Raw genomic sequence first — 23056 nt, 5'->3', positions numbered from 1 at the left:
TAAGGTGCACAAACTTAGAACATGCATGACCAATCCCAATATAGCCTGGTAACCTTGCTGATGTTTCAGCCTAGCTGCTTTCACTAAAGAACCATGTCAGCAGGACCTCTGAAATAGATGATTAAAATACATTGTAGCCGTAGTTTCTGAGCATTTTCTTCTGTGCTGGTTGGTTGTAAATCCTTATGGAAATGATAAAGTTTTTCAGGCAGGAATCAAACCCGTATGAGCAGCGTCAAGGACTAAGGCCTCAGTACATGGGTCATCCTCACTAGCCCTTGTGCCATCGGAGCATGCCACTAGTTGTTTGAAACTTTTCATGCGTTTTTTTTAACTCTTTTTTTCATCTTTCTACTTCAGATCAACACATCAGCCTTACTTGAATGACACGTTTTCTTGTAATTTCCCTTTTGAAGAGTGGCTATAAGTAGTTTTTCCACACTGTATTCATCATATAAGTCGCCGCATGTCATCTCTGACAAAAAAAAAAATCAATCAATCTAACTTTGATCAACATAAACAAACTGAGTCAGCCACATGCATGTCACAAATATCCCTTATTGTGGCTACATTAACAAGTCTGATTATGTCATAAACTTGTTAATTACTTGGAAGTTTGATTACATCACTTTCACCACCTGGGAGTATTTTCAGAGCCGGTCCAGGCTCAAAGCAAACTTCCCCTTCCCTAATGCATCGGGTGGCTCCTTAGACAATGCAGCTTCACAGCTTCCTGTCCTGCAAACACATCAGTGTTGTAAGTGATCCTCAGACAAACACAGAAAGCTAGCCTGTTAGCCTGCTCTCAGGCCCAGATGACTGTTTCCAGTAAGCGTATGACCTAATGCCCTGGCAATTAGACAGAGCCCAGTCAGCTGGTTGAGAAAAAGGGAAATAAACACTCTGGCGCACTCCAGCAGTTGGCTGCATGTTCGTAGAAAACAAATCCATTTGTTTCTGACAACAGTGTCGTTTATCAAGAAACCAAAGCTACCTCTGATGGAGTTGGAACGATTTATTTACCTGGGAAATGTTGCTTTACCCAAAGATGCTTCATATAAACCAGAATAAAAGGAAAATGTCAATGCATGGGCGCGAAAAGGAGGGAAAAAAAATCCACTGGATTAAGCCTTTTGTTGAATAAGTACTGTATTAAGGGTTTACTGATAATATTCCAGTGATGGGATGTTGATGGGCCAATGATGAGATAATGTTTGGCTATTTTAGTGTAATTTAACCAATAGCAATATAATTTGCCACCTATAACAACATTTTTCCAATTACTGCTCATTCCACTGATGTTATTATCAGTGACTAAAATAATATTTATCCATACATGGAATGAATGATTTTAATATCTAAGCTAATGAACGGTATCATGCTTAAAGTTTAGTACAACAAATAGTTCTTCAGCTGGTTCACACAACCACAGTTCATGAGAGAGAGCTGCTGATCATCTATGCTGGAGTAAATCCGTATGACATCTATGACCCAGTCTGATGGACAATTATGCAAAATAACTTTAATTTTGCATAAATGCTGTCCTGTTTATGTATTATCAAGTTATTAGCTGCAGTTAATACATTTGCAAAGGTTTTCTTTTGTTTTCGATGCAATGTCAATAAAATAGGAACTTATTACATTATTTGGAAAATGTTATAACATTGTTGGCTCAATACATCCAGTTATGTATAAAATGGCCTAAATGATCAGTTCTTATTGCATTATTGTGGCTACAAGGCGTAAAAAATATGCCTAGAAAGGAAACTAAGCGTTCACTCCCACTACCACAGAAGGGAGTCAGATATCAGTAGATACACGGCAGAGAGGAAGTTTGAAAGAGTCAAAACATTTTTTAAATCAGACTTTTTCACAAAGTGTTCTACAGGAAATGTTACCAGTCATTTGGAAATCTCATAGTTAAGATAAGACTCTGCTTACTGTACAGAGAAAAACAACACACTGCTGGTAGTAAGGCATATAAGGCTTATAATGATTGCTGATCATGTGAATTAAAATGCAACAGTTTAAAATGTGAACTCTTTAGAGGTGGGTAAAGAAGCCAGACAATGTATTCAAGAGTAGCCCTGCTTCAATGTATTTTTACTGAAGAAGATGTAAAAAAAGAAGTCATCCATTAAAACGTTATACAAATAAGAATAAGAAAATCTTTAGTAAAAATGCTCCTTCAGTTCTGAGCACTTGGCTTAGTCCTGTGTAATCTGATTTAATTTGTGAAAATGATGTAATCATACAGATAAAACAGAAAATGATGTGCAGTTCTGGTACTTGGAAAAATACAATTAAACATAAGTAAAAACAAATCGCACCATTACAAAATAGCAATTCAGGCAGAAGAAACACATATTTCCAAATCTCAGTTTTTTTCCTCCCCAACATAAAACTTTTGAAACCAACAGTTATAGTAGATAATGTGTTGTATACATGTTAGAAAAGTACAAAATACTTCCAGTGGCGATATTTATTATTTACTGTAGGTTCACTTGACCTCCAAATCTCTCAACAGGCTCAGCAGATAGAAACTAACATTAGAAAAATGTTTGTTTGTCATTCGTTAAGGTTACTAGAGTCGAGTAGAGGTGCCAGTAGCTGACCCCAATCAAAAGTATTGTTACTTCAAAATAATATTTATCAAGTAGAAATAAAAAGTATGGGCCAGCAAAACTCCTAGAGGTACGCAATTTCTTCAAAACATTACCCAAGTAAACATCACTGAGTAAATGTATTATACCCACCTCAGGAACTCTTTAACCGTTTGGAAATGTTAGTAAACTCTTGTTAAAGCGCTCTCTTTCTCACACATTGATGCTTCCTCTAGTGAAATTAAAAATAACGACGGATCATCACAGAAAGATTTCCTACGGCTATATCAGTAAATAAATGAGTAACCGTCAGTTGGGTTTTCCCCTTTAAATATTAAGTTGGACGTGACAATTTTTTTAATTTTAGAAATAACCTTATAGAAAAAAAGAACATGTTGTGTCTTCGTCCAAACAAAAAGGGAAGGAGTGGTTACAAATAAAATAAAAAATTACTGAGCTATAATTTGCTTCGAAGAAAAAGACAAATGATGCTGTCATGCTTGTTTTTAATTTCCAGTGACGCAGAAAGAGAAACATCTGTAACTTTGAGTCGGTTGCAGCAAAACAAGATGATTTGTTACAAAGATTTCATTGCCGAGACGGTTTATTCTCCAATGAATCCAGAAAGTCAAAAAATAAGTTGTTTGTTGTTTTTTTCCTCTTAATTAGAAGTCAGATTCAGCTAAACTCAGCATTTGGCCAAACCTCTAATAAAGAAATATGTAAGGAATTGTAGGATAAGAGCGTTGCTAAACACGTCATCTGTGTTTTCCTTTCTCTTCAGGTAACGGTGAGGCTGCTGCAGAGGAGCCCGCCGTGGAGGGAGGCCTCCAGCCGCACCCTGAGCTCTCCCCTGATGACCTCTCCAGCCCCAACGCGGAGCAGGACGCCCCGCTGCTGCAGGCCCAGCAGAGGTCCCCGTCACGAACCGCCAGGGAAGAAGCGGAGGCGACTGAACCCGCAGTAGAAGAAGGCGGCGACGGTCAGAAAGCTTTGACGGCCAAAGGGGGAGATCGGTCCGAGGAGGAGAGTCCTCCGGAGAAAGCCTTAGAGCAGGACAGAAGAGAGGAAGAGGAGTGTGAGGATAAAGAGGCAGCAGATAGGGAGGCGCTGGATGAGGGGTTTCCTTCGTCGAAGGGAAGTGAGGATGAGAGCGAGGAGGGCAGCGAGGGCCTTAAAGAGAACTCGGACGCCAACAACAACTCACTGGAGACTCCAAAGGATGACCAGGACGAGTTCATAGACATGCCAGAATCTCCTGTACAGGTGGGCTGTGCTGCACAGGAGAGAGGAGCGTGTTGTCATATAAGGCAACAACAGCCCGTGGTTATTCACTCAGAGGTTCCCCCTCCTCTCCTGTACTGTATTCAGGCAGAGCTAGAAGAAGAGGAAGAGGAGGAGGAGGAGGAGGCTTACTGCTCTGATGAGATCGAGGTGGTTCTGGTTGACAACTCCAGCCCCGGTCCAGGGTCGGCCCATCTGGACGACAGCGACACGGTGAAGATCATCATCACCATGAGCTGTGACCCTCAGACGGCCGCTCAGTTGGAAGAGAGCGTCAAGCAGAGCCTGCTGGAGAATGCACAGGTCAGACAGAAAGTCAGTTCATGACTTCTGCAAAGGTTTTTTTTTTTTTTTTTTTGCACGTGCTCCCTGTGGGTTTTCTCAGCGTAGTTCTGCTACAGTCTGAAAACACCACAGGTTAGCTGGTTATTCTAAATCCCCCCCTAGGTGTGAGTGTGCGTGGTTGTTTGTCCTGTTTGGCCTTGTGATGGACTAGAGACCCGTCCAGGTTGGACCCGGCCTCTCACTCAATTACCGCCGGAGATAGGCACCATCCGCCTCATGAGCCTGGAAGAGCTCTTTTTTATTTTAAATTATGACATGGAACAGCAAAGCCCCCCACCTCACCCTTCCCAGAGAAAGGATCTGTTAAAAGAGAAACAGGGAGAATAAAGAAAAGTCCTTCCTTGACTAATACTAATTCAGCGCATTTCCCCCCAATCAAGTATTCCCCCCTGAAAAACAACAGTGACCTCAATTAAAATGATACATGGTGTTAAAATCTCTAAAGTAAAAGATTGTCTTCAGATTTCACGTCTTCAGAAAATAAATCAGCGTGTGTCATTTAATCCCAGTATAAAGCAGCTGTTCTGTGAAGGTCTGAGAGGTTTGTTGAACATTAGTGAACAAACAGCATCATGAGGACCCTCAAACACAGCAGATGGGTCAGGAAGAAAGCCGAGGAGAACTTTAAAGCAGGGCTAGGTTCTAAAACTAAGTTTGAACAACTCCGCAAGCAATGATCTGTCCATAAATCAACAATAGAAACAGTCTGGCACAACCTCAGTCCCACAACAGCTCCCTGGACTGACAGGCTGGGCAAGGTGAGCAATATTTAGAGACGCAAACAAAGAGACTGACGGAGGAACCCAGGTGGGAGAATCTGTTTACAGGACCAATATTGGACTTGCACTTTGCAACTCCGGCAGTGTCAGAGAAAAACAGCTCAAAGGGGTCAAAGCAAACATGCAGAAGATTCACTTTTTACTGTGAAAAATTAACACTGTAGATTAGGAAAAAAAACATCACCCCATAGTAAAACCTGGTGGCTGGATCATTATTCTGTGAGGAAATCTTTTCTTAACAGGGATAGAAAAGGTGGTCAGAGTTGAGCTGAAAACAGGCTAATCCTGGAAGAAAACCTGTTAGAGGCTGTGAGGGACTTTCAGACTGAGGCGGAGGTTTACCTTTCAGCAGGACGGTGAGGTAAAGCCAGAGCTACTATGGCGTAGGTGTAGATTCATGAATGATCAAACTCTAAACCTACAATGCAAAGGAGAATCTGTAACGTTCACACACACACACACACACTAGATGTCATCGGAAAGAGCTGGAGCTGTATTATCGTAGAGAAGACTGGACACCGGTAGCTATGACATTTCTGCCTCTTCGTCTTCCAAAGATTGCTCAGCCTCTGGCAGATTGAGTGGAGAGTGGCTGTGAACTTCAATGTTGGTATTCAGCCACAGATACTCAAGCGGTTTTGCTGCGGGACTTTGACTGAGGATGTGCAAAGCTGATGGGACGTGACCCAAAAAGTGGTTCTGGAAAGTATTGCCTCAAGGGCCTGAATACACTTTCGTTTCCACTTCACAGTCATGCAACGAACGATGTCGATCATTTGGAAAAGAGCTCTATAAAATTCACAAATTGGATGGTTTTATCATCCATCCATCCATCCATCCATCCATTCATCCATCCATTTTCTGACTCGCTTATCCCTCATGGGGTCGTGACGGGTGCTGGTGCCTATCTCCAATGTTCAATAGATGAGAGGCGGGATACACCCTGGACAGGTCGCCAGTCTGTCGCAGGGCTGGTTTTATTATGACCAGATAAATAAATAAATAAATAAATAAATAAATAAATATATATATATATATATATATATATATATATATATATATATATATATATATATATATATATATATATATATATATATATATATATATATATATATATATATATATATAAAACATATAAGAATGTCTTTGCAAGCTTCTGTATACATAATGTATATATTCTATTACTTAATACTTAATACTTAATTAAGTCACATTTACACTTAAAGGTTCAAACTCTTCTTTTAGCTGGTGCCAGAATAATAGAATAGGGAGAAAGCTACAGGATAATTATTAAAGATAAGAATAATTATTCAATTATTAAACTTCAAAAGTCACTTTTCGTCGAGCTGGATGGTCACAGAGTTAAGTGTAGCAATTGAATCTCGATATTACAGATTTAATAAAATATGTGAGTGAAACAAATGAATAGATCAATGGATCCTTTGAAGACTGAGCCATGACACCGTGTTTGAAGACGCCTGCCTTGAATAGTATGACGCAAATCAGAGCATTGGGAGTTTTTAATGCACTTCGCAGATGTGACTGTGTGAGAAAAATCACGGTTTTGTGTGAGTCCGACATGAGTTTATGAGCTGTTCTTAAATAATGCACAGATTTACATCCAGGGCTTTGTTACGTTTAAGGGCTTCTTGCGTGTGACATGTCCCTGTTTGTGTCCTGCAAGGCTCAGAAGGATGCTGGAGAGTGTCGCATCAAGATCCCTGTCATCACCTTCGATTCCCCAGACGAGGAGTGGCAGCAGGAGCAGATGGAGGGAGAGGAGGGGACTGGCTCGGAGGATGACCCCGCACCCAGACAGCAGCAGCAGCAGCAGCAGCAGATCAGGAGCCAAAGCGAAGAGTTTCACTTATGTAGAGAAACGATCAGTTCTGAGTCCAACACGCTGGAGGGTCCGGATCTGGAGCGGGAGCAGCGTGGGCAGCGGATGAACGAGGACAGCTCGCCGAGCCCACAGCTGACAAACGACAACAGCTCGTCGGGCATTGACATCCACTCCCACCCTGATGACACAGACCCTCTGGAGCCCATTGTGGACTCACAGGGGTTCCTGCGTCTGCCTCCCATGGTCCGCCGTTACGGGCCCGGCGGGAGGACCCACATCCGAGGTCTGAGCATGGACAGCGGGAAGGACGCCGTCCTCCTTTCAGACCGCTCTCACAACACAGTACGTCCAACATCTGATCTTCCTCTTTAGTTCTTATTGGCGCAATCCATCTGTAAAACGCCACCCAACCTGTCTTACCTTTCACCAGACCACAATGACCAGCTCCAAGTCCGACCTGGAGGCAAAGGAAGGCCAGATGCCCAATGAGTCCAACTTCTTGGAGTTTGTTTCCTTGTTAGGTTCCCTCAGTATGAAAGGGGGAGGGGGGAGCACCCAGGAAGAGGAGGACAAGGAGAGCACACAGAAAGCGGACCCTGACGAAGAAGGTTAAATCCCCTCTTTTATGCAAACAACACATAATGCATGCAAATGCACATACTGCCTGCTTGGGTTTTACCTTTTACTGCCTGCGTTGGAAAGGCCCAGAAAAGGCATTAGTTTGTGCTGCCTGGGCGAGGATTCTTTACATTTAGGTGTGGAAAGAAAAGCAAATAATAAAAGCAAGTTTCTCCTTTCCTTCTGTTTTCAGAAAATCAGAGTGCAACTCCCAAGCAAGATCCAGCAACAACAACGGATACCAGCACGGAGAACAAATCAGAGCGGCCCGACCCACCCACCAGTCTCCCAACGAACCCACCACAAGCTGTAAAACCCACGCACATCCCGATAGTCTCTCCTGACAGGTAAGCTCGCCCATGAAGATATTCTTTGGAGTGTAAAAATAGCATTCGCACTCACGTGAGAAGCTCCCCTTTTTGCAGCCCGCAGACGGACAGGGAGAAGGACCCGGACTACGACTCCCTCCCATCTCAGACCTCTCAGTCGGAGAGCTCCATGCTGCAGGTCATCTGCAGGCCTGAGGCTACCAATAAAGAGGAGGCCTACACCTTCCACACTGTGCACAGTAAGAACCGTGCGGTTTGCATCTTGCCGATGGTTTTTGTGCTGGAGACAGACTGACATCCATGTATTCAGCGTGCCTTACGTTCCACCGCTGGCTTCGGCTGGGAGATAGCAGCTCAGAAAGCAGGACCGATTAAATGGCATTTTACTGGAATGGCTCGAGCGAGTTCTGCTGTTCGGCCTTTGATTTTCATCTGCGGAGCTAAATGAATCCCCGCATATCAGTTATTGCTCATCAGTCATCCAGATAGAAAATGCCTGACGAGCTGAGCCTGTGTCTGTGTTGATCAGGAGACAGACCCAGGAAGCTGTATGCAGAGAGGGCCCTCAACCTGCCGCTGGGAGCCGAGCTCATTACAGGCAACATGTGGTATGCAGACAACCGATTTCCTTATTCTTTCCTTTTCTAGCATTATTTTTATTGAAATATTTCTTCCTGCATGTTCTTACATTCCCAACTGTTTTCATCTGTGTCTCCTGAAGTCATCTCGAGACTTTTACCTCCCCCTTGATTTTTTTCCCCTAATTTTTTTTATTCCCATCTTCTAAAGTGCCTTGCACTGGTACTCATACTCTTCAAACTGTGTTGTGTGTACTGCCACAAATTTCAGAGCATTCAGTTGGGATTTTACAAAACAGACCAGCATAATTCATAAAAAATAAAGCAGAAGGGGGAAAAAAAACGGTTTTAAGAATTTCTTACAAAAGAATTTCCACATCTAGAGTCTGAAATTTTCCCGTTCTTTGCAAAACCCTCAGAGCTCCGGCTGATGAGGTGGAGAGCATCTGTGGTCATCAATTTTAAAATGTTTTGCTACAGAATAACAATTGAATATAGGTCTGGACTTTGATCTCTGTAGTGACTACTTGTCTATGAAACAACTTAAAAGTAAACAAACAAAAAATAAATCTTAATCAAATAGTCACTTGATGAATAATGGGTTTCCGGTTTTACGCAGTACAAAAAAATTCTCAAAATACGTCAAAAATGCAGTTCCCGTAAGTTTATTCCAGGTTTCTTCAGGAAAAAATAAACATGGTACAAACTGAAAAAACTACGTGCCGCCTCTCCTGCCCTGGTTTCAGCCTTTGTGCTCGCTTCACCTGCTACTCACTGATTAACCAGGCTGAGTGACTTGCTTCCTGAAAGGACTGGTAGACAGACAGACTGCAGCACTGGAGGACTGGTAAAAAACCATAAGCCCACCCACTTCCATCCTGAGCTACCTAGAGTCCATGTATTTATATATATATGACACACCCAAAACCCAAACAAAACCAATTAACTAATTAAACAAATTACTAAGAAATATTTGTATTCTAAACAACTACTTTCAAACAAAAATGCAACAAATAACCAAATAAATAAAAATGAACTAAATAATCTAAAACAAAAATAGAGAAATAGCTCCTACAATCTCTTTCTGTGGTATGTAAACTTTTTGCCACACGGGCTAAAATAGCCAAGTTGAGAGTACTCGCAGGCCAGGAAAAAAAAGCGTAAATGTGTTGTTTACATTGCTCATAATAAAAAACAATTTCACAATATTGTTAATATCTGAAACAGATCCAAAATATAAAAAGAGATAAAAAAAAAAGACCTGAGGAATTTCAGCCACAGACCACAGAAAACTATTCTGAGGGCTCCAAATGGCCCGGGCACCACGCATTTATCCTCCCTCCAACGACTGGAGGGAGGATTCACTCTCACATGACCACCATCGCTCATACACAAACCGGTAGAATAATGATAAACAGGGATATAATTGATTAGTCAGCTGTAATATTTTCTTATTAAACTCAGAAATAAGACTTGCAGAACTTCTGCTGACAATACATTTTTTTTAATTAATAGCCTCATTTATATTTGTCTCTAAGAGAAGTTCAGAAGCTAAGGAGAGCTAAGCAGAGGTTCAAAAATAGTTTTGTGCGTCCTGGCTGTCTGGAGAGATTATGTAAAGGATTTGATCTTCCTTTCTTTGACATCGCTCCCAAACTGCCAGCAGTAGACTCAATTCACTCATTTAAATGGGGCGGACTAAATCTGTTTTGTACTTCTTAGCCACTGGGGATGCAATCTTTGATGAGCAGGTGCAACACGCCCACCTTTTGCTCTCACAGTTTTCTGTCGATGCAATTTAGCGGTCATTTTTATGGAAGCTTTGAAGATCAGGCCCGTAGTGTTTTGTACGTAGGGCTAAAACAGAGAACGCTCCTCCACATGTGAGCCGTCTCTCCTACATGGTTTGTGAATACCTTTAAACAGCATTTCTCACAGCTATTTCTTTGTTTTATTTGTGAGTTTACATTGACCATCCTCCTGGCATGCTTCAAAAAAAGACCAGATTTGATGCGTGATCAGTAGTTGTCCTATCAACAGATTCTTCAACATAAGATATACTGTGACCGAATGTTTAAAGGTTGAAGCAGTGTGTTGTGTCTCCTTACACGTTAATGCCAGCAGGCTTACACGCTGATTTCTTTGTGTGCATCTTCAGTGACCTGCTATCGACTTCCTCCAACTCAGAGTGTCAGGACGGTGCGGCGGGCGGTCACGCAGACTGCCCTTTCCAGCGACGCATCATTCCCGCTCACCGACTGAGGCCACGGAGGACGCACCCAGAGATCTTTCCGGTTTAGAATAACATTTATTCTATTATCTATCTATCTATCTATCTATCTATCTATCTATCTATCTATCTATCTATCTATCTATCTATCTATCTATCTATCTATCTATCTATCTATCTATCTATCTATCTATCTATCTATCTATCTATCTATCTATCTATCTATCTATCTATCTGTCTGTCTGTCTATCTGTCTATCTGTCTGTCTGTCTGTCTGTCTGTCTGTCTGTCTGTCTGTCTGTCTGTCTGTCTGTCTGTCTGTCTGTCTGTCTGTCTGTCTGTCTGTCTGTCTGTCTGTGGTGTGGGGTGTGATGGCAGGGGAGGGCTCTGGTTGCAGACTGTGAGGAAGGGAATAGACACGGTTTGGCACCGACAAGACGTAGGAAGGTAGACTAGTGACAGAGGCTGACTTATGGGCTGACGGGATTGGGAAGTCCAGGGGAGTGGCGAGGCGGCGCACAGAGAGCTGCGGCTGCCAGAGTGAATGCTGATTTGTGGTTGACGTTAGGTGGAGGAAGACGTCGAAGGGCAGGGAGGCAGACTGTCGCTCGGCAGAGTGGAGAGAGCCTCTTTGATGTTTTAGGAGCTGGTGAAGAAAGGAGTTCCAGGAAAGCTCTTGGGACCAAGGCTAGAAACTAAAGCGTGGGTTCTCCCAAGGCAGTCAAAGTCGGACTGGAACCAGGTCAGAATCCAGATGCGGGTAAACACCTTCAAGAGGCAACCAGACATGGATCAGCTACAGAACAAGAGATCAGGAAGAAACAGGAACAATGTACAGCCAGGTTACCGCTCTGGGTGAGCTGATGCTCTGACTGTGCCTCCTTATCGCTCCTCTTGATGGGCGTTGATGGGTAACAGCTGTGGCTGGCGTCCACCTGGTGTGGGGTTGTTTCTCAGGGGCATGGATCCAGTGAAAGGAACTCTGAATGCTTCAGCAGACCAAACTTTGTGGGGAACGTTTGGAGATGCCCCTTGCTCTTCTAACATGACTACACCAGTGCACAACGCAAGGTCCATGATGACATTGATGAGAGTCTGGTGTTGATGCCCTTGACTGGTCTGCATAAAACACCTCGGGATGAATTAGCGCAGAGACTGAGAGTCAGGCCTTCCTATCCAACATCAGTGTCTGACCTCACTGTTGTGCTTCTGGAAGATTGGTCAGAAATATCCAGAAACACATGAGAACCATGTGGACAGCCTTCCTAGAAGAGTTGAAGCTGTTATAGCTGCAGAAGGTTCACCAAGGTCATGTTGAACCTTATGGATCAATAATGGGACGCCGTTTCAGTTCAGCGAGGGAATACTTTTGACAAGATAGTGAATCTATCTTTGTGTCCGAACTTGACACCGTGATTGGCTATGACCAACCTTTGGTAGGCGGGCACTAGGTGTCGCTTTGTCCAATCAGCTCACAGAGTTCTGCTGAATGTCCCTCCATTCCCCAAATTCATTTATTGGGAGAAATCCCAGATTGATAATGTGCAGAACGGAGAGTGCTACACATTATTACTTCTATCATCAGGAGAGAAACAAGCTGCTTGGACCATTTCAGAAACATAGACTCTCCACTAAACAAACACGTCATCACTTTCCGTATTGTTACTCATAAAAAGGAAATCAGGATCTGAATAATAAATGTTTATTCGTTTGTTTTTCACATTAATACAAGGAGACGGGTTGCTAGAAGAAATGGTCTCTGTTTGTGTTGCAGGAAGAGGACTCCTTGGACGAGTCTTCAGAGACGTCCACGCAGGAGAAGCCAACCAGGAAGGTTTATTATAAACTCCAGCTGTTTCCAGGGAAGTGGGTCAGCGTTTTGTACGATCGCCTGACCCTGCTTGCACTTTTGGACAGGTAACTCCCAAAACCTGCCTGATTATGCATTAAATATTTTATACTGTTATTCTCAATATGAAAATCTGCTTTAAACATAACACATTCCTGTTTCAATTTGCAATTTCTGCAGGAAATATTCTTTCTGGTTTAACCTGTTTGGTCAATCGTAACCACCAGCACCACTGCTGTGACCCATTCTTCTTCCTTTTCATGTGCTGTTTTCTGAAAGAAACCAGGATTTCCTGGAGAATCTCGCAGCAGTCTTCATGGCCTTCCTGGTTTCCTTTCTGGGGTTTGTGCTTCTCAACCATGGATGTTTCAAAGATTTCTGGGTCTTCCAGTTCTGCCTGGTCATCGCCAGCTGCCAGTATTCTCTGCTGAAGGTAAACAATGCTATCTGCTGTAATTCTGATCGGTTTCCTCAGTCAAGAGAGGCATTTCAAGCATATGTGCAATGCCATATCGAGGGTTCAATGGTTCATTTGAACTGATCTTTTTCAGGGTCGAATGCTTACGGAACAAACAAATTGAGGGAATTTCAAAAATAAGGATTTACTGCAAAACTTTAAATTCATTGTTGATTTTTGCTAATCCACACAGAGTCAGGAATTGTTTTTCCTTAGTGAGTTGCAGAGAAACAATATGCTACCAAATGCAGCATTCACAAAGTCTCTGGTATAATTCGGGTTGGATATTTGACGGCTTCTCTTGTCAGAAATGGGCTAGAAACCCAAGAGATGAAATAATGATATACTTATACATATACTTGTTGGTGGCTGCAAAAAGGTTGCAGCAAAGGTGTGGGTTGCATAGGAAAATCTGATCAAATGTTGGTGAAGATATGTTCGATTCTCTGTTTGTAAAGTTTAGCCTGTGTGAACCAGAGAAAATCCACAATAAAGTCAGACTTGTACATCCAATTTTTCCTTCTTATATTCATTTAAATTGATACAATAGACCAAGACATATTGTTCAGAAAACCTCACAGACCTGGTATCAGGGGGTTTGTCCTTAACCGGATCAAAATTTTAGCTGATAGACTACTACAAGTTAACATTACTTGATGGGGGTACCGCAGGGGTCATTTATGGGCACCAAGCTACTCAATGTGTACCTTGATAGCTATATTAAAATATGCAATTTGAAGCTGATACAAATATTTTTTCTTCTGGGGAGTATTTGCCACAATTATCCTTGTTGATTAGAACAGACTGGGTAAATCTAGATAATGTTATGATGTAAATACATCTTTTTAAAATATATGTGGATTTAAATGAGCCTGGTCATGTTCCTTGAAAATAGTAAATATAAACATACAAGTGAAGACAACAATAAACAACATTTAAAAGCAAATTATTGGGTGTACTTTCTCCTTCATAAACCTGGCAGGAACCCGACATAAAGTACATTAGAGCAAAGGGTAGCAAAACCATTTATGACTCGGGATGTCATAAACTTTGCATATATATTGTTCACTTGTGGTATTGGTTTTCTTTCACTGTGTGTAGCTGTGGATAAGACCTATAAAGCCACTATATTTTTATAATAGTCACTGCAAACCAAAGCATAAGGCTAATACATATTGCTATTGGCATAACAATAGTCTGCTCTTAAAATAAGAAATTAAAGTCTAAAGATTCAGTTTAATGTAGGAATGCACTAATCATGTTTCCACCATTTCATTTACAGAACATGTCTACAATTGTGAAGCAAACAACGAATCGGACAAAATAACCAAAACTCTTTACATGTATATTTTTCTCAGTTCACTTCACCAACTTTATGCAAATCCTTGGGAAATATTTGAATTACAGGTTTGAATGTAACACAGTAGGTAAAAAGCCAAGTGGGATGAATACTTTTGCCAGGGCACTGTGTGCTGCATCTTGAAAACTTATACAAAGGATTGATTTCATCTCAGAGACTTACAAGAATGAAATGAGAAAGGTCCTTTGCTGTATTTGTATTTCTAAGTTATTCATTGGGTAATGGACGGAACGATAAACAAACTCTGCTTCATCTAATTATTTTTTTAAACAGATCATGTGTGTATTTCATGTCCTTTGAATGACATTCATCTTTTTGTTTTGTATGGGTTTGTTTCTTTAGTAATCATGTTCGAAATGCATTGAAAAAAGTGGTCAAGTTTTCCCACAGTTGAAATGCTTCTTTAAAGGAAGTCAAAAACATTTTCATTTGTCACCTGGGATGTAAGCAACATTTCCTATAAAGTCTCTGTCCTCTCCATCAAAAATGTCTTAGGCACGTCTTTCTCCTTTCAAACCTAGAGTTAAGGACCAAAACTACTTTGGTGCAGTGTGTAGCCCGTGTTTACTTCCTGGTACCTGAGCCAATCATATGTTCCCAGGGTTCCTTGAACAGAGCAGCAGCATTTGGTATTATATCTTGGCAAAAGAGCAGCAGCCTGCAAACATGGAAGCCAGTAAGAGAAGCGGACCAGAAATAGAAGAGAATACAACATCATAGACCTGTCCTGTGGATGGAAAAACTCAGTGGAGTTTCACAGCAGCAACGGACCGTTGAGAACGGACCGTTCTCCGTGAAGGCGTTTTTTTTATGTGTTGTGCTGATGTGCAACACTATGTGTCAGCATTATTCACTGCTCCTTTAAAGGCCTTTAATTATTATGGCCCATTGTGAGGGCAGGTAAACATTTCACTGTTGAGCCGTTTAATCAAACTATCCTGAATTATGTTTGAACAATAGGCTCTAAGCTCATCTGGGATCTAATGCAGTGTAAAAACAAAGCTGATCCTAGACGCTGTGTAATAGAAGGCATTCTGTCAGAGCTGAAGTCCAGTTTGTGTGGGTTTGTTTTTCCAGAGTGTTCAGCCAGATGCTGCGTCACCAACACACGTGAGTCTCTCGTTTTTCTTAAATGTTACAAAAGAGAAACAAAGATTATAAGATAAAAGCAGACAAACATTTTCATCTCTCTACTTTTTTTATTATGTCTGTCTTAGACCTTTTGAGACACAATTAAAAAACATTTTTACTAAATTTTAAGGTAAGGAAATATTGCTTACTACTGTAAGGATCACCTATTTCTGACATCAGGTTTATGTCAAAAGAAATGCAAAAACAATGTCTTGATAATGAGCACCCATCCTTCCTGTTTCACATCCTGACCTCTGATCCTGTGTGCGCGTCCTCAGGGTCACAACCAGCTGGTGGCCTACAGCCGAGCGGCCTACTTCTGTGTTTTCTGTGCTCTGATTTGGCTGCTGGAGCAGCTGCTGAGGAGGAAGGACCTGCCCGTCTCCACCCTGTACGGGGTCACCATCATCTGCTACGACGTTCTGAGCTTTGTCCGGGACGTCCTCGTCGGTAAGAAGGAGCGCACGCGTATTCGGTCATTGCAACACATTGGCTTCAGACTGTTCTCCTGTTCTCCATCATTTCCAAGGTTTTCAAACGCCTGTGCTGTTTATTAAAATGTATTATTTCTGGAAAGTGCTGAGAAAGGTTGTTTGTTTTGTGTGTGAATCAGGTTTTACCTACTGCTTCCCATTCGCCTTCCTGGTGGGCCTTTTCCCTCAGATCAACACATTCACCATTTACCTGCTGGAGCAGATTGACATGCACTTCTTTGGTGGAACAGGTCAGTAATGGTGATGGATAAATATGAACGTCTGCTTGATTACCCTGAGTCGTGGGAACTTTTCAGATGGATAAAGAAGCGGACTTTGTTGTAAAATATTTATCTCATCGTTTTCCCTGCATATCTCATATCTAGTCACATTCTGTATGTTGACGATAAAACAATCAAAAGCCCTGCTGCATCAACTTCAACAACATTATGAGAGCGTGGGTCGGTCAGATTTAGCCCGACAGTGACCTGGTATCATCATCAGATTATAATTCTCATGTCAATAATCCCAGATTTATGCAGAAAATATCCCGGGCTAAATCCTCTTTATATAACAATATATGAAACAATAGCACCCCCTGAAGAACCTTTGATGATTCCACGCTGCACCTTATGGAAGCCTTTGTTGTGGAGGTAGGCCAACAAAAACATCCTCTGTGGGCTCTAAAGCCTTTTGGGCATCTGGAACCTAACGTTGAGTTTTTGTACATTTTATTCAGATAAGCCAACAGCAACTTTTCCAATCACTGTTTTTGCTCTATTTGGGGCGAAACAGTTCGCTTTAATGGCGCGCAGCAATAAAATACACTGATGTAAATGTATCCAAGGAAAGATTATTGTCTGGATTGAAAATAACATACATATATATATATATATTTTTTTTTTACATGTTTATATAAAAAAGAGGTTAAGGAAAGTGGATGAAGTATAAAAGCTGCAAACTTGGCTATTTTTGATTTTCCTGTTGTTTTTTTCTTACTTTGATGTCATCTCTCTTAACAACACTATTACCAGGAATGGACATTAAACAATGTTTTATGTATATAAATACACACATACCCTTTTTGACATGTGAGTGTATGTATATATATATATATATATATATATATATATATATATATATATATATATATATATATATATATATATATATATATATATATATATATATATATATATATATATATATATATAGCAGCAAAGAGCGCCATGATGCCAAGTCAAGTCTCAACAAGAAACGTTAAATGTTAGCCACATGCTGACTGGATAAGTGATGGACGAAACAAGCCTTTCTCTGCCCATCACAAATTTAAATGTTTGGAGTTTGCTAAGCTCTGCTGCAGCTTTTCCTCCAGCCTTGTTCTTTGGGCAGATGAGACAAACATGCCGGCTGGTGGTCTGATGTACAGCAAAGGATAAACAAAGGGAAAAGATAATACGGCCCACTGGTACCTATGGTAATGGATCTGGGATGTTTTTTGTGTAAGATTCTGCTGCTGCAACAAAAGATGAAATTCATGCAAAGGCTTTTGACACATTGTCCAATGATGCTGATATTAATGGAGAATGCTGCATAAATAAATGTTCTTTATAGAGCCATTGTACATACAGTCATCGCTACTCAATGTGCTGTACCTGTGTATAAAAACGCTATTAAAAATACTCAACAACAAAAAGAAGCAACAAGAAACTATAAAGATTCCTTTAAAAAGAGGGTTATCTGAATATTTGCCCTGAACCCAAGTGTTAATTTTGCCTGTTGGGATGTAAAAGTTGCTCATGCCAGTTGCAGTTTGTTATATGTACTGATAACATGTACATTGTACGTGTGTGTAGCGATGGAGAGTAACATGAAATCTGGGTTTAAAATGGGCCATCGCTGGAAAAAAATGTACGGTGAATGAGTTTGAAATAGGTCAGAGACAAAGACTATGTGGGTCAGACAAGTAAATGGGTACTATGAGGTACTTATAACCCAGAGCAGTGCTTTGTACAGTGCTTTGTAGCTAAATGACAAATGAAAAGTCCTGTATGTTCAGAGACATGTTACTCCCCGATTGAATAAATATGCAAAAATATGCTAAGAAATGCTAATCTCCTTATTTTCTGGGTCATTGTAGGTAACAGCTGCGATGCCTTTTTCATTTTGAAATTCGTTTGTGTGTCCTAGCTGCCACGAGTCTCATCTCAGCGATCTACAGCATCCTCCGCAGTCTGGCCGCTCTCTCCTTGCTGTACGGTTTCTGTTTTGGAGCTCTCAAGGTACGTAATTAAAACTGAACGTGAGCTCGGACCAAATTCAGTTTGTATGTTTTCCTCAATTTTAAACTTAAACTGAGTTTCAGGCTTTCATCGGTGCTTCTAGTGCGCTGCGGGGCAAATATCATCCATGTAGTCACTTTACAGCACCACTTGTGATGTTGGAAATCACAAATTGCAGCTGGAAGGCAAAATAGTCTTAGTTGTGGAGGAAAAATGTGGACTAAAGAGCGGTGTGTGTGTTTATTTGTGACCACAGGAGCCGTGGGATGAACAGCACACCCCCGCCCTGTTCTCTGGTTTCTGTGGCCTTTTGGTCGTGTTCTCCTATCACCTCAGTCGACAGAGCAGTGACCCCTCCGTGCTGTTGTGAGTATCTGTGTGTTCTTGTACTTGCAGCTGAGCCAATCAGGTTTAGGGTGGGGTTTGGGTGAGCTATATACAGTATATAAGGTTAGGGTGGGTTTAGTATCAGGGTTAGACCTTAGAAAGGCCTGAAAACAAATGGAAGACATTGAAAGTCAAGGCACAGTCCTCACTTTGTATTTCATACAAGGATTTGTGTGTGTGTGTGTGTGTGTGTGTGTGTGTGTGTGTGTGTGTTCCTGATGAGATGTGAGCAGATTGCTATCAGGAGATATTTCTAATGCTTATATTGGCCCCTTTTTCGCTTTTTAAAATTTAGTAATGTGAATACTTATGTGTTAAATCATATGCTAGATTTAATATTTTGCTATTCTATTTTTAAAATACCTTTTTTACGACAGGCAACAAAAGTTCGAGTTTTACACTTTGATGTGTAGGGATTTAAGACATTTTTAAAAATCCAGTCTGCTGCATAAAATAATGGAAATGTGGATATTTAGATGTCATCTTTAAGAAGTTTGGTAACATTAGTGCCTTGCAAAAGCGTCATTTTTCCTGTTACAGCAACTAACTTTGTTGCTTTTCGTTGGGATTTTAAACAACTGCGTCTCTGATCAATGCTGGCCTTTCCCAGCGTGCCAGTTTTGGAGCACAAACATGTTTCTGTAGATTATGGTCGTGACGTCGTTTTTCCAAGGTCAGGTGAGGGATGAACAGAGATCCGTGAGATATCTAAAGCTTGGGTTTATGAACCCAAACTCTGCTTTTGTCTCTGACCTCCTCTGTTCGATGGCCTTCCTGGTGATTTTTTTTTGTGCTCTAATCCTCTTCATCAAAGCTCTGAAGCCTTTACAGAGCAGCGGGAGTTATACTGGGATGAAACTTCGCTCAGATAGCCTTTATGAGTGCGCACTACTTTTTAAATACGCAGACGTCTGTGGCTGTGAGGCGACAAGGATGTGATCAACTTCTAAGGCAGGGAGCCGCTTTTGTGAGGCAGCTTAAAAATCTGATGGAACATCTTCTCCCTGTTTTTATTTTTAGATCTCTTATCAAGTCAAAATTGATGCCCGCGCTTGTGGAGAGCGAGGAGGAGGAGGAGGAGGAGAAGGAGGAAGACGGCGACATCAAAGACCCGCTGCCTGAGAAGCTGCAGAGCTCCATGGTAACTGTGGAGCATCGTGTGAGCCGGCTTGATGCCGGCTGAGGATGATGTTTGGATTATTAGCAGCCACTGAATGCACCAACACACTCCCGGCGCTAACTGGACAGTCCGGCTCGCAAAAATAATTACAGCCAGACAATCAATACGAATAATGACAGGGCTGCTGTGAATTCATCTGTGAAAGCAGGGCAGGCTGGAGTAAAGTCAACGCAGGGAGTAAGACAGAGCAGCTGTTGATCAGAGCTTGTGATTACTGGCTAATCTGCAACACACACCTCTCTTGACCAATTAGAGCATTAGAGAAAGGGTTGGGAACCTCTCCACCTTTCACTGGCTGATGGTACTCTGATCGCCAAGAAACTAAAGCCACTCACACATAGACGTAAATGATGCGCCCTAGATGAGCCTGAAATATGAAAGACGATTCTGGCTAATTGGAGCTTTCTCTCCAAAATCCGCAGAAGGAGATTCTCTTATCGGATCTGGTGGTTTGCTCCGTGGCCTACATCCTAACCTTCGCCATCACAGCCAGCACCGTGTTCCTCTCCCTGAAGGTGAGCCTCTCTCTTGTTTTCTGCTTCAACGCGTTATCACGGCCCTTCCTCCTGACCTTTTCTCTCCTCCGGCTCGCACGCAGCCCTTTGTAACCATCGTGCTGTACGCTCTGGCGGGGACGGTCGGGTTCGTGACCCACTACCTGATCCCTCAGCTGAGGAAGCATCACCCTTGGTTGTGGATCTCTCATCCGGTTCTCAAGACCAGGGAGTACTACCAGTTTGAGCCCAGAGGTTTGCATCCATGATGGTCTGAGATGGAGATAATCCCATCCTTAGCATGGATGTCATAATGGTTTTTGGGCTTTGAAATGACCTTATTGAAACTGTTCCGTTTCCAAGGTGATTTATGTTTTTCAATGTTTAAAAAAACTCAATGTTTAAAAAAATCTGTGTGATTTCCTCTTCTCATATGGTCAAAATCATTACTTTTACATCCACCATGTTTGATTTAAAGTCTCATAGCAAGTTGCGGATTGACCCAATGCTTTTCTGACCTTGTACAGCTTTAAGTCTTTAAGGACTTTTGGCCTCTTGTCCTGGCAGAATTTGGTAGAGTTCATTAAAACGGCAGGTTTCGTACACTTCATTCATTTTTAGGAGACGCCGAGGACATTTCAGAGCTCAATGTTTTCCTTTCCGGGATTGTCGTCCCGCTGTTTCCACCACCTAGCTTTTGATTTGGGGTAAAGTTTAATAGTTTGGAGACAGTCCTCCATTTTTATTGTTCCACCCACCATTCCTATGGAAATAGACCCACAGCATGATACCTCCATCGCTGTGCTTAAATGTGTCCTTTGATTGGAAGGCTTACCTTAACTTTTTACAAACTACTTCCTGTAATGGAGACCAACTAGTTTAGCCTTTGGTGCACTTCAGGCGTTTAGGCTTGATTCCTGTCTAGTTTAAAAGGAGGTGATTTCAGTGCAGGGGCTTCTTTCTTGTTTTTGCAAGCAGTGACAGTCGTTTCCCGTTTCCCTGAGTTTCCATTTCATCGTAGGCTTTAGCCCTGGTGGTTTTGGGGCTTTCACTGAACATCCTAAATATTTATCTTTCATCTAGGGGTGACAGTTTGGGTCTGATGGTTCAAACTTGAACACCAGTGGGTGTTCCAACAGGAAAGTGATCCCAAACCGCATTAAAAGTGGTTCTGGAGTTAAAAAATCAAGCTAAAACATTGCCCCTGGGATGGCCACACCCTCAACTATCCAGAAAATGTGTGAACTGTGGTGAAATGCCGGCTCTGTATCTGGAAACCAGAGTAATGCTAGAAGGTTTCTGATGGTTTAAAAAGCACGCGGCTGGGATGCTAACCTGCTAAGAGGCATTTATGCAGATATTAGGTGGGTCTTATTTACACAATAGGGTCATTATATGCATAATTTAAGCTTTGTGGGAATCTGACAAAAATTCACATTAATTTGAAACATGTGCACCCAATATTTGCTTTTAAAAATCACTGAAGTTGCTCATTGTGTCATCATTCCACCTGAAAACAGAACCGTTCAAATAATTACCAACAAAAATCAGTGTCGCATTCATGGCTGTGTTGACTGCATAGAAACACCTCAGAGGAACCGAACACAGAATGTGGCTGGGTCATAAGTCAAGACAAAAATAAGTCTTTTTGCATGTTTACTGCTAATATTTATCATCACCAGAGGTTATACAAACCTGAGACACTTCCTCGCTGCTCCTGTTTCAGAGGATGCTGTGCTCATGTGGTTTGAGCGTCTATACGTGGGACTCCTGTGCTTTGAGAAGTACCTGGTCTACCCTGCCATCGTGCTGAGCGCCCTCACTAATGATGGCTTTGCCCTCAGTCACCGCAAGAAGCTGGGAATCCAGTGAGTGGAGTAGTGGCGGCAGAAAAACACACCGACTCTTAAAATGGGCTGAAAGAGCCGTCTCAAGCTGCTGTCTGACCTCTTGTTTGTGCTGCTTGCAGCTGCGACGTTCTCCTGACAACAGTCGCCGGACTGAAACTCCTGCGTTCGTCCTTCTGCAATCCCAGCTTCCAGTTCCTCACGCTTCTTTTCACCCTCATTTTTTTCCACTTTGACTGTCCGCACGCCTCTGAGAGCTTCCTGCTGGACTTCTTCATCATGTCGATTGTCTTCCACAAGGTAAGGCACGATCAGCCATATTTCTTATAATATTCCAGAATTATCCCGAATTTTAGCGAGTATAACAATTTAGACCAGAGGTTTCCGTGGATTTGACCTTCAGTTCTCAATGCATTTACCCGGCTTTAGATTCTTGGGCATTCCGGTGTGGATGCATAAAATGACGGGCAGTTTCCTGGCATTTCACGCAACGCTTAAACTTGAACCTTTTAAGGATTTTAGAGCCAAAGTACGGCGTACCAACGTACAGTCATGTGAGAAAAATACGGCACCCCATTAAATATTCAGTTCTTAAGTAAGAAATATTCACATTGATTCAGTCAACCCCGTTTGGCATTTTTCATGTCATGCTGCCTCACATTCAATAATTAAAATGGATTGTTAGAAAGTTTGCACTATTTCACGTACAGAACGTGCCTACCACTTTGACAGGTTCTGCTCAAGAACCTCCCTGTCTTTAACACCATCCATCTTTCCCTCCACTCTGACCAGTGTCCCTGCTGCTGAGACACATCCCCACAGCATGATGCTGCCACCACCATGTTTCACAGTAGGGATGGTGCTCTTAGTGTAATGGGATTTGTTAGATTAGTACCAGACGTAGCGATTTCCATGGTGGGTGAAAACTTCAGTTTTAGTCTCATCTGACCAGAACACCTTCCTCCATACATTTGGGGAGTTACC

At 41.9% G+C, this 23056-nt stretch overlaps 1 protein-coding gene across 1 annotated transcript in view; it reads left to right on the top strand.

The window, feature by feature from the left end:
* Positions 1 to 23056, top strand: part of LOC118557067 (pecanex-like protein 2) — a 109840-nt gene that overhangs the window by 5641 nt on the left and 81143 nt on the right. The window contains exons 5-24 of the mRNA XM_036126064.1: positions 3388 to 3869; positions 3975 to 4190; positions 6699 to 7199; positions 7288 to 7465; positions 7669 to 7822; positions 7901 to 8043; positions 8334 to 8412; positions 10541 to 10676; positions 12387 to 12529; positions 12741 to 12894; positions 15356 to 15388; positions 15688 to 15859; positions 16023 to 16133; positions 18073 to 18164; positions 18421 to 18530; positions 19572 to 19692; positions 20154 to 20246; positions 20330 to 20480; positions 21952 to 22093; positions 22195 to 22372. Coding sequence (XP_035981957.1) covers positions 3388 to 3869; positions 3975 to 4190; positions 6699 to 7199; positions 7288 to 7465; positions 7669 to 7822; positions 7901 to 8043; positions 8334 to 8412; positions 10541 to 10676; positions 12387 to 12529; positions 12741 to 12894; positions 15356 to 15388; positions 15688 to 15859; positions 16023 to 16133; positions 18073 to 18164; positions 18421 to 18530; positions 19572 to 19692; positions 20154 to 20246; positions 20330 to 20480; positions 21952 to 22093; positions 22195 to 22372 — 3389 coding nt within the window. The remainder of the gene's footprint in view (positions 1 to 3387; positions 3870 to 3974; positions 4191 to 6698; positions 7200 to 7287; positions 7466 to 7668; positions 7823 to 7900; positions 8044 to 8333; positions 8413 to 10540; positions 10677 to 12386; positions 12530 to 12740; positions 12895 to 15355; positions 15389 to 15687; positions 15860 to 16022; positions 16134 to 18072; positions 18165 to 18420; positions 18531 to 19571; positions 19693 to 20153; positions 20247 to 20329; positions 20481 to 21951; positions 22094 to 22194; positions 22373 to 23056) is intronic.

The sequence above is a fragment of the Fundulus heteroclitus genome, chromosome 22 (genome assembly GCF_011125445.2).
Source record: "Fundulus heteroclitus isolate FHET01 chromosome 22, MU-UCD_Fhet_4.1, whole genome shotgun sequence".
Lineage (NCBI taxonomy): Eukaryota > Metazoa > Chordata > Actinopteri > Cyprinodontiformes > Fundulidae > Fundulus > Fundulus heteroclitus.
This window is presented reverse-complemented; position numbering and strand designations above follow the sequence as displayed.